We start from the raw sequence: 14,708 nt of genomic DNA, 5'->3' as shown, positions 1-14,708 counted from the left end.
ACCACGAGTTTTTCAACTTCAGAAATTCATTGCTGCAATTATCCAAGAAAACTCCACTGTAAGTCAGTATTTTACTCGTCTTAAGACTCTGTGGGAAGAGCTTAACAATTACAGACCAATGTCTGTGTAATTGTTGTAACTACGGGCGTGTGAAATCAATTCTTGAGCTTCATAGCCAAGAACTTGTATTCCAATTTTTTATGGGATTAAATGATTCCTTTTTGGCTGTTATAGCACAAATTTTGTTGATAGATCCTCTTCCTTCCCTAAACAAAGTTTTTTCTCTCATTATTCAAGAAGAAAGACAAAGGAAGATTACTGTTAGCTCCCTAAGTCATGAGTCTGCTGCACTCATGACCAAATCCATTTTGAATTCATCTCCTACGTCACCTCATAAGTCTACTGCTCTTATGACGAAGTCCACATCAGGCCCTAGATTTGCTAAACCACCCTATAGAAAGGATCGTCCAATTTGCTCTCACTGTGGTGTATCTGGTCATATTGTTGAGAAGTGCTATAAGGTTCATGGATATCCACTTGGTTTTAAGTTAACTCGAAACAAACCAGTTTCGTACTCAGCAAATCAATTGCAGCTTTAAGGAATTGACCTAAACAGTCCACATTCTCCTCAGTTGAGATATCCTTTTCAGATGAGCAATTCTTCTCAATTGAGCAATTCTCCTCAGATGAGCAATTCTCCTCAATTGAGCAGTCCTCAATTGTCCATGATTTCTAACCAATGTCAGCACTTGATGAATCTACTAAGGCAGTATCCAATCACACCACACCACAATCATATACCAATTTTGTTGTTGGTAATTCAGGTTGTTTCCCTACTCTTAATCCTAGATATTTTGTTTTTTTCTGCTTACGTGAATGTCACTTCTCACTCAAACCAAAAAAATAACCCTTGGATCATAGACACTGGAGCAATTGACCACATGATCAGTTGCCCATCTCTTTTCACCACCATTACTGCTATTGTATCAACCAGTGGCGGATCCAGGAATTCATTATACTAGGGGCGTCAATAAAATAATAAAATATAATGATAAAATATATATATATATTTTTTGTTCTCTTTATATATTATATTTTTATTATAATATGGTAAATACAATCAAAAGAAATTATACCACAATATATGTATCACAAAAAGCATATTTATCTGACTTCATAGATATATGCTAAATTCATATATTAGTTACCATAGAGGCACTAGTACAAAAGTAAAGGAAAATACAAAATACAAAGTGCCTAAAATTGCATTCTACACGGTCTTAGAAAAACAAAATCATCAAGTATCAAATCTAAATCGAAGCTTTTAGTAATTTCCCTTTTCAATGTAGATAAGTAAACTATCTCCAAGAAACTCATCTTCCATTTTGTTACGAAGTCTTATTTTAACAATTTTCATTGCTGAAAATACTCGTTCGATAGTTGTTGTAAACACCGGAAGAGTCAAAACAAGACGAACCAATCTATCAATAAGATAATATGTATCTGATTTTCTTGCCTCTATCAATCCTCGACATAATTCTGTAATGGAAGACAATTTTTGTAGTTTCGGATGATTAAGCATATCAGCTTCAAAATGTTTCAACTGAAATCTCAAAATAATTTTTTTCTACTCAGAAAAATCAAGAGAATAGTACTTCTATGCAAGACTAAAATGATTTATAAGCATCATTTGGATCCAAAGTTGAACTAAGTGTCAAGAGTTCCATTGCCCTTTCACCAAATCTAGAATCAAGCTCTTGCAATTGAAAGTCTATAGCAGCATTGAATACATCAAAATGATAATAATATTCCACCGTAATGTGATCCCGGACCTCTTGGCCTTTAACTTAACGAGCACCCAAATCCGGAATGTCTATTTCAAATTTCTTAGAGAAAGAGACTACTTTCTCAAGAAGATTATCTCAATCTTCATTTCTTAATTTTTGGAGGAGTACTTTTGTATTAGAAACTAATTGCATAGCATTCAAAATGTCATGAGATTTTTGTTGCAAATGTTGACAAAGACAATCAGTGGTACCCATGATTCCCCTCATCAAATGTAAAATGAATATGAATCTGAATGATGTAATCATTTCATAAGCAGCTTCACCATCCCCACGTTGAGAGTAAGTGGGTCATTCTTTTATAATCTTTTCAAGCATTGAACAAGCAGGATTAAACAGCCTTAGCAACCTACAAATAGAATTAAAATCAGAACCCCAACGAGAATCACCAGCTCGTTTCAAAGTGCCAATTTGGTTAGCTCCTTTTCCAATTTCAAGTTCCTCAATAGCTATCAAATATGATATATCTGCTTCTTGAGCATCTTGCAGATCACGATGACGTTTACATGAAGCACTAACCACATTGATAATGAAATTCAAATTTGAGAAGAAATCATAAACAACAATTACCTCTCGAGATGCAGCAACTAATGCTAATTGTAACCGATGTGTAAAACAATGAACATAGTATGCACAAGAACATTCATTAAGAAATAATGCTTGCAATCATTTCCATTCACCATGCATATTGCTAGCACCATCATACTATTTTCCACGAATACTTTGAATATCAAGACAATTTTGAGAAAGAACATCAGATATTTTATCCTTTAAAGTCAATGCTGATGTATCTTTAACTTGGACAATATCAAAGAAGCGTTCTTGTATAAAACTATTTTTGTTAACAAATCTCAAAACAATAGCCATTTGTTCTCTCTTAGACTCATCTCGTGCCTCATCAACAATAATGCAAAATTTTGAATCACCAATTTCTTCACGAATTGCATCTCGCACCCTTTTTGCCAAGACATGTAAAATATCTTTTCGGACTTGAGGTGAAGTATATTTTGCATTTTGTGAAGCATTTTCTAAAACAACCTTAGCAACATCGTCATTGAAATTGGACACAAGTTTTATCAACTCAAGAAAATTGCTACGATTTTTAGAATTGGGACCTTCATCGTGACCTCTATAAGGACATCCTTGATATGCTAAATACCAAATAGATTCGATTGAAGTCTTCAATCGTAATCGATTGTTCAATTTTTCTTCTGAAGTTTGCTTATCTATCACTATATTAATATGTTGAGATTGATTCTTCAAATTGTCATAACACTTAATAGCATTATTATGAGGTGAACATGGCACATTTCCCATGTGGACCAAAAAAGAACAATGCGTACCATCATTAACTTTCTTCCAATTGCGAAATCCTTCAATAGTAAATGCATTACCTCCAAACCGCCGCGTTGGCTTTTTAGTAAAAAGAAAATAGGGTAAACAATAAGCACCATCTTTGTCCTTAGAATATTCAAACATCTTATACCAAGATGATTGAAATCTTCGGCGGTTTTTTTCAGTTTCCGAAAATGGATATCTAGAACTACTAGAAGGAATGAACCTATTCGGACCGATTTTAAGATAAGCACATCTAATTTCATCCCGTTGATTAACAAGATATTTCCATATTTGAGGACGTAACCCGGGATCATGTTGTAGAGTAGAAATGTCAAATGACTCAACTACTTAAGATTCAATTCTTGGCATCTTAGAAGGGCGTTGCTCAGGAGCTAAAGTTTGAGGATTGGATGTCGAGGAAGACATTTTAGAATTTGAATCAGCATCTTTTTTCTTAAAAAATGCATCAATTCTTTTTGGCTTACTCATAATGTAATCTAAGAATTTTCAGAAACCTTGAAAATTATTTATCTATTAGTTTTAATTCTCATACTAAACAATTCATGTCTAATCAACATACTCTAAGTCTCTAATGATATTATAATAAAATTATTAGCATATTCTGATAGCTATTAGCCTAAAATGAATTAATAAAAGGAACAAACTTGAGATTGGCAATAATCTTCTGAAACTCGTTGATATTTGATAAAATCCCAAAATATATAAAACACACCTAACAAAAAAAATAACAATACTATTTTTATTAGAAAAAGATAAACAAAATGATAAAAATAAGAGATATATCACAATTAAAAAGCTCCATAAATTTCAGTCAATCATATTAGAGTTTGCAAATTGCCCAATTAAAGGAGAAATACGCATCTACAATGAGAGCACCGTACTACAATCTACAAAATGAATAAATAAACAATAAAGTTCTTGAATAGGATATCCCCTAAAATCTATAAAGTTCTTGAATAGGATAAATAAACAATAAAATTCTTTCTCACTTTTCTAAGCAGTACTAACCAAATATATTGATATATCACTTTACACAGTAAGAGAGTTGTATTCTCACTCTCTTTCTCTGTTGTGGTTGTGGTTTTCTAGTGGGAAGGTTCCAAAGGTAGGCGATACTTTTAAAGCTAAGGCCAAAGATATCCCTAAATTTATATACTAAAAACAAATTAACTACTGTGAATAATATACAAAGTATCTCTTGAGTCTTGTCGTTTTTATGGGCATTAGTAAAAGTAAGCAAAGCTAACATGTGGTCAGAACTCAGGAGAGTAGCACAAAAAAAAAAAAAAAAAAAAAGATTTGATGCCTTAATTATTCATGTATCTCGTGTCTCTAGGAACCGAATATATTTTTAAATATAAAGCAAGTTAAGCAATACTCATTACTCACAGTCACAGAGTCAGTCAAAAGTGGAGTGTGGAGCCCAATTCAAGTTTTGTCACTAATTGTTGTCTTCAAGAGTGTGATCACAAACATGAAACAACCTTCCCAAGTTCTGAAGTTCAAGTTCCCATCTCTCCCCACTACGGCACCACTACCAATGACCAATCCCTTATCCCTCTGTTTCTCACCATTCTCACACACACAACCAAACTTTCTTTCTCTATTTCCCTTCGGCTTTCTGAGTTCTAAACCACCAAAAACCGAATCACCATGTTGATGTTAGATAAATGAGTTAAACCAACAAAACCCATAAACCAAAATCAAACAAAGTTCATGAAAATCAATCAAAGAAAACAAAAAACGAAAATCGGTCAAATGGGTTATCACCGTGGGCGGCCGTGGCGTGAAAATGCCGGTGGTGCGGCTAAGCAATTCAAGGTCGATGGGAGACAGAGGGCTGCACAGTCCACACTTGAGCCACAGGACAAGATGGAGTCTGGAAGGGGGGTTAGGGTAAGATTTTTTTTTTTTTTTAGTGTATTGCTGTGTTGGTGCTGTTGAGACTTGAGATTTTTTTTTTTCTTTCTTTTGTTTAGTGTATTGCCGTGTTGGTGCTGTTGAGACTTGAGTTATTGAGACTTGAGGTTTTTTTTTTTTTTTTTTTAGGGTGGTAAAAATATTTTGCAGGGGTATTGAAATTTTTTACTAGGGGTGCCCTCCAACTTTTGACTTAAAATTACTCTTCTTTTTTTTTTTTTTTTTTTTTACCGGGGGTGCCCGCCCCCCTATCTCTCCGCCCCTGGTATCATCTCATGTAAAATTGCCTAATGGTTCAGTAGCTTCTGTCACACACATTGGAACTATCACAATTTCATAAACTCTTACATTGACTGGAGTTTTGTGTGTACCTTCATTTACCTTCAATCTGATTTCAGCTAGTAAACTCATCAAAAAATTAAATTGTTGCCTCATTTTTCTTGCTGGATATTGTTTTATACAAAGTTTACATCATTGGAGAACAATTAGGGTGGGTAAAGAAGAGAATGGTTTGTTCTATTTGCTGCAAGAGAACAAAGTTTCATTAAATGCATCAGCTAATATCCCTTCTTTTTACAAGCATTTGTCTTTTAATTCAATAAAGGAACCCTCTTGTGATCTGTGGCATTATAGATTGGGGCACCCTTCCAATTCTAGAATAAGGTTGATTCAATCCGTTGTTCCTGATATTTCATGTAAACAAAATGATGTTTGTCCAATCTGTCCATTAGCAAAACAACACAAATTACCCTTTTTAAGTAGTTCAAGTTCCAATTTTGCTTTTGATTTGCTTCACTATGATGTATGGGGTCCTATGGCCACCAATTTAATAAATGGATCCAAAAAATTTCTCATTATTGTAGACAATTACACGGGGTTCACTTGATGCAACACAAGTCACAAACTTCTTCCATTATTCAATCCTTTTCTAATCCGATTCAAACTCAATTCAAAACCAAAATAAAATGCATTATATTAGGAAATAGTACTGAGTTTCATATGAAAGATTTCTTTTCTACTCAAGGTATCATCCATCAACTAAGCTGTGTAGAAACCCCACAACAAAATGCCATAGTTGAAAGAAAACACCATCTTTTGAATGTAGCTAGATCCTTAAGATTTTAATCACATATTCCTTTACAATTTTGGGCAGATTGTGTCCTAACAACAGCTCATATAATCAATAGGATTCCAACACCTCTTCTCTCAAACAAATCTTCATATGAACTCTTATTTTCTACCATACCTTCTTATTCACATCTCAAAGTGTTTGGATGTTTAGCTTATGTTTCAACTTTGTCTAGAAATTGAACAAAGTTTGATCCAAGAGCTACTCCTTGCATCTTCATTGGTTATCCATATGGCATGAAATGATTTAAATTCTATAATCTTCATACTCAAACTGTTCTTATCTCTCGACAAGCTATATTTCATGAAACTATATTTCCTTATGCTTCATATCTAGATCATTCACCTTCTTCTATGCCTATGATTGACACTCTTCCTTCATCTATTCCATACCCTATTCCAGACATAGAATTTTCAGACTCCACATCACAAAACTTTTTCATCACATCCTATCATTCAATCACAACAAAATCTTCCTCTTTCTCATGACACTTCACAAATTAACCACTTTGCAGAAATTCCAACTCCTTATGCAGAAACATCATCTCCATATTCTGTAGAAACATCACCTCTACATTCTGCAGAAATCCCGTCTCCTAATTTTGCAGAAACATCATCTTTCAATTCTGTAGAAGTTCCACTTTCATATTCTGCAAACATATCATCTCATCAAGTTCCACTTTCTGACCAATCATCTTCAAATGTCCTTAGAAAATCAACTACGATTAAACACAAACCTAGTTACATGCAGGATTTTCATTGCAAATTGGTTTTTGCTTATCCACTCCAATCTGCTGCAATGGTTGCTAACTCAGGTAAACCTTATCTATTGTCTTCTTTCATTTCATATGATCACATGTCTCCTTCTCACAAGCATTTTTGTATTTCTATATCATCCTAACCCGAGCCTAAGTTTTATCATCAAGCTATCAAGAATCCACTCTAGTGTGAAGCTATGAAGGCTGAGATTGCAGCTTTGGAAGAAAATAAGACATGGCTAGTTCCTGATTTACCTCCTAACAAACACCCCATAGGATGCAAAATGGTGTATAAGGTGAAGCACAAATCTGATGGAAGCATTGAAAGGTACAAGGCTAGGTTGGTAGCCAAAGGGTATACTCAATGTGAAGGATTGGATTTTCATGAGACTTTCTCACCAGTAGCCAAGATGACCACTCTTAGATGTTTTCTAGCACTTGCAGCAGCCAAGAATTGGGTTTCGCATCAATTAGATGTGAACAATGCATTCTTGCATGGGGATTTATATGTAGAAGTTTACATGACTATGCCTCCCGGTTTTGGCACTAAGGGGGAGACAAAGGTTTGTAGGTTAACTAAATCTTTGTATGGATTAAAATAGGCCTCTAGGCAATGGTTTTCAAAATTTTCAACTACATTAGTTGATCTTGGTTTTATTTAGTCCAAGGCTGATTACTCCTTATTCACATGGCTCAAAGGCTCTTCTTATATTGCATTGCTGGTTTATGTTGATGATGTAGCAATTGCTAGCGATGATCCACATGCAGTGTCTTCTTTCATTACACTTTTGAATGACAGATTTCGTTTGAAAGCCTTTGAAGTATTTTCTTGGTCTTGAGATTGCTAGGTCTACAGAAGAGATTTCTGTTTGCCAAAGAAATCAAAGAAGCAGCAGACAGTTCCTCAGCTTTCCCTCCCCTGATCCTTCTAGTTCCTCAGCTTTCTCTTCCTTCTTCTTTTCTTTTCTCTGTTTTTTGTTTGGTAAATCAGAGCATTCTGTTTTCTTCATCTTGAAGAGAATTTGACATCTTTTTTACCCGAGCAAGTACTTCGATACCATTGCACAATTGCACCAAATAGGTCAACAAAAAATCAAAATCACAACCATATTGGAAAAGAAGACCACCTTCAATCCTCAAAAAAAATTTACGAATGAAAAAGTTATACAAACATTTAGTTTCTTCCAATATCTCAAGTTTGTTTTTGCATTCTACAACTTTGTAAATAAATGCATTGTAAATTCAACATACATATCTATAAAACTGCAAGATATTTATACATACATGAATGAAATGTTTGCAACGATTTACGTTTGCAATCATTTTGTTGTGATCAACAAACACACATTTATTGTTTTGATTAGACAAAATTTGCAGTTGGAAGAAATTCTGTTAATTCAATATATTAATATAACATTTTTTATATGTATTTTTATGCCGATTAGGATAAATATCAATTTAATAGAATGGATTAAAAGAAAACTTTGTCTTAATCATTTATATCTTAATGTTATTAAATTAAGAAAAAATTGCAAAATCAGACCCAATGGCCAAAATAGGGTGACCTTTTAATTTTAATATTTTTTAGGGGTTATTTTTTTAGGACACATGGCATTTTTATGTGACGACATGTGGTAGCCGTTAGTTTTGGTTGATGGAAGTACTAAGTTGATTTTTTTCCATAAGTTAGGTAATATCTGTGATACTATTTGAAACCTAGGTAAAAAAAAAAAGAAGGGGGAAACTTCAGAAAGTCTCCCTGAACTTCCAGCCATTTTGACAAGCACCCCCTGAATTTCTAAAACTCCACTTAGGCCCCATGAACTTTGGTTTGCTCTCACTTTTGACCATTTTAACGTTAAAGTCAAACAATTTGACTTTTTATACCCATTTTACCCTCAACCAAAACTACGACGTTTTGGACTCCAAAACTACATCATTTTGGGCTTCAAAACTACATCACCACCCAACCCAAAACGACGTCGTTTTGAGCATAGTAAAATTTTTTTTAAAAAAAAGGAAATCGGGGTGGCTGAGCCACCCTCTGGCCGGCCATGGGGGTGGTCCGGCCACCCCTAAAAGGCCAAAAAAAAAAAAAAAAAAACAAAACGTGGGCCAGGGGGGGTGGGGATCGGGTACATTTGGGGTGGCCAGACCACCCCCAAGGGGCTGGGGGTGGTTTCGGCCACCCCATAGGGCCGGTATGGGCAGGCTGAAACCACCCCAGCCCCTTGGGGGTGGTCTGGCCACCCCCAAATGCACCAGATCCCCCCCCCCCCCCCCCCCCCTTTTTTTTTTGGCCAAGGGGGTGGCCGGACCACCCCCTTGGGTGGTTCGACCACCCCCATTTTGGCCAAGGGGGTGGCTACCCGATTTCCTTTTTTTTTTTTTTTAATATTTTGCTTTTCTTTTTTCTTAAAAAAAATAATAATAATAAATAAATAAAATAATGCCTAAAACGACGTTGTTTTGGGTTGGGTAGGTGTTATAGTTTTAGGACATAAAACGACGTAGTTTTGGGAAATGATAAAATAGGTATAAAAAGTCAAATTATTTGACTTTAACGTTAAAAGGGTTCAAAGTGAGAGCAAACCAAAGTTCAGGAGGCCTAAGTGAGAGTTTTGGAAATTCAGGGGGTGCTTATCAAAATGACTGGAAATTTAGGGGGGCTTTCTAAAGTTTCCCAAAAAAAAAAAGTGAAAACCTAAATACTAAAAAAAAATGGGAAAATATAAAAAAGCCCCCCAAACTATCAGCCGTTTTCGATTTAGCCCCTTAATGTTCCAAAAGTGATAAAGTAGCCCCCCAAACTACCAAACTATTGCATTTTGGCCACTCCGTCAATCAAAACCGTTAGTTTGGACGGAAACTGCAAAACGACGTCGTTTTGTTATGGGTAAGTTACTACAATGCCCTTTTATGAAAAAAAAAAAAAATTGGGAAAAATATAAAAAGCCCCCCAAACTACCAGCCGTTTTTATTTTAGCCCCTTAATGTTCAAAAAGTGATAAAGTAGCCTCCCAACAAAACGACGTCGTTTTGAATTTCCGTCAAAACTGACGGTTTTGACTAACGGAATGGCCAAAATGTAATAGTTTGGTAGTTTGAGAGGCTACTTTATCACTTTTGAAACATTAGGGGGTTAGATCGAAAACGGCTGGTAGTTTAGGGGGCTTTTTTATATTTTTCCCAAAAAAAATTAACCCAAAGTTTTATGAGGAATGCTACAATGCATTCTACAAAACATCTCCCCACCATCTCTTCACTTTATCATTTTGAGTTTTTCAAAAAAAAAAAAAAAAAGTTAAGAGAATGGAGATGGTGAAGAGATGGTTTGTAGAATGAAAAAAAAAAAAAGAATATCCCAAGTTTTATACACTACAAAAAAAAAATAAAATAAAATAAAATAAAATAAAATAAAATTTTGATGTATAGTGATGGTTTTTTTGTGATGTTTAGGGCCAAAAACTGTCATTACATAAGTAGTGACGGTTTAATAGTGACTCTTCCTAGGGGTAGTGAAATAAGGGTAGGGAAATGAGAAAATGTGTCGGTTTAGGCAAAACCGACACTAATTAGTGATAATTTGTCCAAACCGACCTCTTTGAAAAGGTGATGGCTTTTCAAAAAACCATAACCAATTTATTAAATTTCGACATATATATATATATATATATATATATATATATATATTGTTTTCCATTTATTTATTAATTTCATTTTTCATTATTTACATTTCATTTTTATTTATTTGTTATTTTATTTATTTTTTTCATTTTAAGCTTATCATCAGATCTCACTTTTTTTCATTTTTTTTTTTTTTTTTCACTTTCTCTCCCTGTCCCTCGATCTCTCTTGCTCGCCCTCTTTCCCTGGATCTCAGTAGGTGTAGGGATTTATTTTCATTAAGTGTAGAAAGAGGGTGTCGGTTGAACATTAAACCGACACTATTATTAGTGTCGGTTGAACATTAAACCGACACTATTATTAGTGTCGGTTTAATGTTCAACCGACACCAAATTAAAAATGAAGTCAGTTGAACAGAAACTGATGCCTTGTAGTGTCGGTTTCTTAAACCGACACTATCCAAAGCGTCACTAAATCCGATTTTTTAATAGTGTTGGTTTAATGTTCAACTGACACCAAATTAAAAATGATGTCGGTTGAACAAAAACTGATGCCTTGTAGTGTCTTTTTCTTAAACCGACACTATCCAAAGCGTCACTAAATCCGGTTTTTTTTTGTAGTGATATATATGGTGCGAAGTTTCATGGTAACTTCATAGCGTGCGTGCCACTTCTTGGTGATAATACGTGACTTGACAAATAAATGTCACCAAGATGCATTAATATATATGTAAATTTTGAATTTTTTTTTTTTTTAACATATCATGTTTTGAACTAATCAATCTTTTATATGGCGTTGAAAATTTTGTGACACTTGACACATTATTTGTAACATTAAAGTGAACATGAAAATGGAAGTCATTATTCAAACAAGCTATTGAGATAATATGTAAGATTTATTCGTGGTTAAGAATAGAAAGCATGCAATTTTTGTTACCTCTAAGTTTTGAAGTATTGGAGGAAACCAAAAATTCCAACAAGATGGAGATAATGAAGAACAATATTACAGAAAGCTTCACGCAAATTCTTGAAAATAAACAAATTAATCCATTTAAAAAAAAAAAAAAAAAAGTTAGTATTTGTGAAAGCTTTTGATCAAAAAGACAAGTTTACGAAAGAGACTCCGAAAGAATCATAAAAGATATTCCTTCTAAAGGAATTTACCATCGAGTATCAAATAAAAGATCTTTCGGAATATACTAGTGGCCAACTCTGATCCCCTTTTCCTTTTCTTATATGTTTGCCTTTATCCCTAGATAATCATGTAAATGCATAAGACTTTTCATACTAAACAAAATATTAATAGAAATATGTTATGTGATTCTTATATATATTTTTAGTAAGAAAGCGATAAATGAGCATTCCACTCTTAAAAAGGTGTAGTTTGGATGATGACTCATCTTGGTGCATGAATTACCATAGTGACTTCAAGTCGCTTTCCAAAGAGGAGCTTCATCTGCAAAACAAGGTAGAAGTCATTAGAAGCTCGCCAGTCTAAGAGAGACTCCGACGCCCAAATTAGTAGTGGGCTCTAGGACAAAAGGCAAGTGGTGTTTGGCTCAGTAATATAATAATGTGCAAAATGCGTACTAATGTCTTATATATATTTGGCCTTATATACATATATTTGAATGCTCTAGCATATTCTAGGGTTTTTTGCAAAAGTTATAGCACGATGCTTCTCTATGACAGCTTGGATTTTTTTTAATCAATGTTGCAAAAACTATACATAGTATATAATGCTACGTACCGCACAAATATCCCACATGTTGAGTATTGATGGATCTAGAATGAGCCTGGTACGGACCAGACCAAAGATCCAGCCAAAAGAGAAGCCCAACGAGGCTAATGCTCCGGCATCCATAGCGGGGAACCCTTGATTTCCAAAGTTCACAACTTCACAGCATGCATACCACTTGGTGATAATACAAAGTTCACTTGACTGGACAAATAAATAGTTCACCAAAATGCATATATATATATATATATATATATATATATATATACATATCATGTTTTGGACTAATCAATTTTCTATATGGGCTTGATCATGTGCAATGAATAGTAGTACTCCACGAATATGTCATGAAATACAATTAACCTAACAAGCAAAATTCGTTTACTATGTAAATGAAAATTTTGAGACACCTTCACTTTATTTTAACAATTACAGTCATTAATGTAGTTTGACCAAAAAGAGTTTATTAATGTCATTGCTTTCTTGTTTATTTCTCCAATCATTTTGTGGTGAAGTCCACACAACAATGCAACTAGTTTGTCATCACTCTAAATTATGTACAACTATTATAATGTTAAAGCGACTTTGGCAAGAAAACAGGTATTACAAGGGATGAATTCATCCCTTGTAAAAAACTACAACTATGAGAGTTTCTAGGGGAATCATTCATATATATCTCTATATATAAGTTTACCCATTTCTCTCTGCATTCCACTACTCCACTCTGCAAACAAGATTCTTCAGTATTTCCCAGCATGATGATAAGTTCAAAGAAACTCATCAAGAGAGCAAGGAAATGGCAGAATTTGTCTACAATCAAGAGGAACAGGGAGAGATGTAGCTCAGTGGTGGCTGATAAGGGCCATTTTGTTGTCTACACAGCTGATCAAAGACGTTTCATGATTCCCTTATCGTGCCTCAATTCTGAGATATTTAGAGAGCTCTTAAAATTGTCTGAGGAGGAGTTTGGGCTGCCTGGAGATAGGCCTTTAACATTGTCCTGTGATGCAATCATATTGGAGTACATTGTCAAGTTAATCCAACGAGGTGCAAGTAACGATGTAGAGAAAGCCTTGCTTATGCCAGTTCCTGCTCATTCTCATCTGTTTTCCATGAAGAACATACAAACCAGCAATTACTTGTTTGCTGTTTCTGATCAATAAACTTGGCACTTGTTTGAAAATATTTATTTTCTGCTTTCATTCTACAAAGAAATGGAAGTTGAAATTAGTTCATTGCGAAGAATTTTCAACATTGCAAACCAAAATCAAATAAGGTTATCATTTTAGGTATAGTGATCCTGGATAAGTTTAAATTGACATTCTTGTTTACTTAATTAAGCATCTGCGGTTGTTTCTACGTCTCAAAATTCAGGCCACATGCTTTAAACTCCAGGCCGCATAAGGGCTAACTACTAGCAATAGATCAATGATTTAATATTGTATCAGAGTTAAGTTCTGAGTTCGAATCCTGTCTCAAACATTCATTTCCCATTTCAATTAATATTCAATGTATTGGGTCTCATTTATTAAGAGAAAGTTGAACCCACATGTAAAAGAGAGTGTTAGAATGTAAATTAAATGATTAAATTTGTCATTTCTTATCATCTTAAACTTTAAGGGTAAGTAGCAAGTTTGCATGATAGAATAATGCTATACATCTTCCTTGATCACCCCTGTATCCCTTTAAACTCTATGTGATGTGGTCTCTCAAAGCTTATATGGCGTGATCCCCCATAGCATTTAGTGCATAGAGACTGGTTTTTTGGTGGGATGACAATGCCACGGGCTTGGGGGAATGGAGGGTAATGCAAAATTCAAACCTTGTTCCGGTCATTCATTTCATATTTCAATTATTTCTCAATATTTTTTTATTAGTCCCAAATATGATGCATTGATACAGGCAGAGATCTGTGAGCCACATGTTCTGTTGTTAGGCAGTTCATGGACATGTTGGGTCCAACAAGCTGTCTTTTCACCTCATAGTTGTACAGAACAGAACCAGCCACAACTTGGTTATCTTTCAATCCTGTCAAATATTCAGAATTATGAGAATTTGAAAGCATTTGGTTCATCTTATACGGCACTATATATGCTCCACAGTAATGTGCTGACTGATTATCAAACATAGGAAACATGCCACCTCCCAAACAGCACCAAAAACTAGACATCACATGGATTTGCTTCCCATGAATCCCTGCAGAGGAAAAGTTTCACTCAAGGGGCTGTCTCTTCCCTTCCCTAGCTTGTGAATATATATAACCAAATCCCTGCATTGCCTTCTATCCATGACAACAACAGACCTCCCCTTTCTTCTTCAATCTCAAATTTCTCTC

At 34.6% G+C, this 14,708-nt stretch overlaps 1 protein-coding gene and 1 pseudogene across 1 annotated transcript; one reads left to right on the top strand and one right to left on the bottom strand.

Moving 5' to 3' along the window:
- Positions 1–2,135: 2,135 nt before the first annotated feature.
- LOC148587453 (uncharacterized) lies at positions 2,136–3,161 on the bottom strand. The gene is made up of 2 exons (XM_088512618.1): positions 2,567–3,161; positions 2,136–2,437 (listed from the first exon to the last, which is right to left on the bottom strand). The coding sequence occupies exons 1-2, from the start codon at positions 3,159–3,161 to the stop codon at positions 2,136–2,138; spliced, it is 897 nt and encodes a 298-aa protein (XP_088368744.1).
- Positions 3,162–13,131: 9,970 nt separating this feature from the next.
- On the top strand, positions 13,132–13,529 carry LOC132168189 (auxin-responsive protein SAUR67 pseudogene; annotated as a pseudogene).
- The last annotated feature ends 1,179 nt before the right edge of the window (positions 13,530–14,708 follow it).

Source organism: Corylus avellana, chromosome 2, assembly GCF_965113065.1.
Source record: "Corylus avellana chromosome 2, dhCorAvel1.hap1.2, whole genome shotgun sequence".
NCBI classification, from domain to species: Eukaryota; Viridiplantae; Streptophyta; class Magnoliopsida; order Fagales; family Betulaceae; genus Corylus; species Corylus avellana.
The sequence above is the reverse complement of the archived record's forward strand: the minus strand, read 5'-3'. Positions and strand labels throughout refer to the sequence as shown.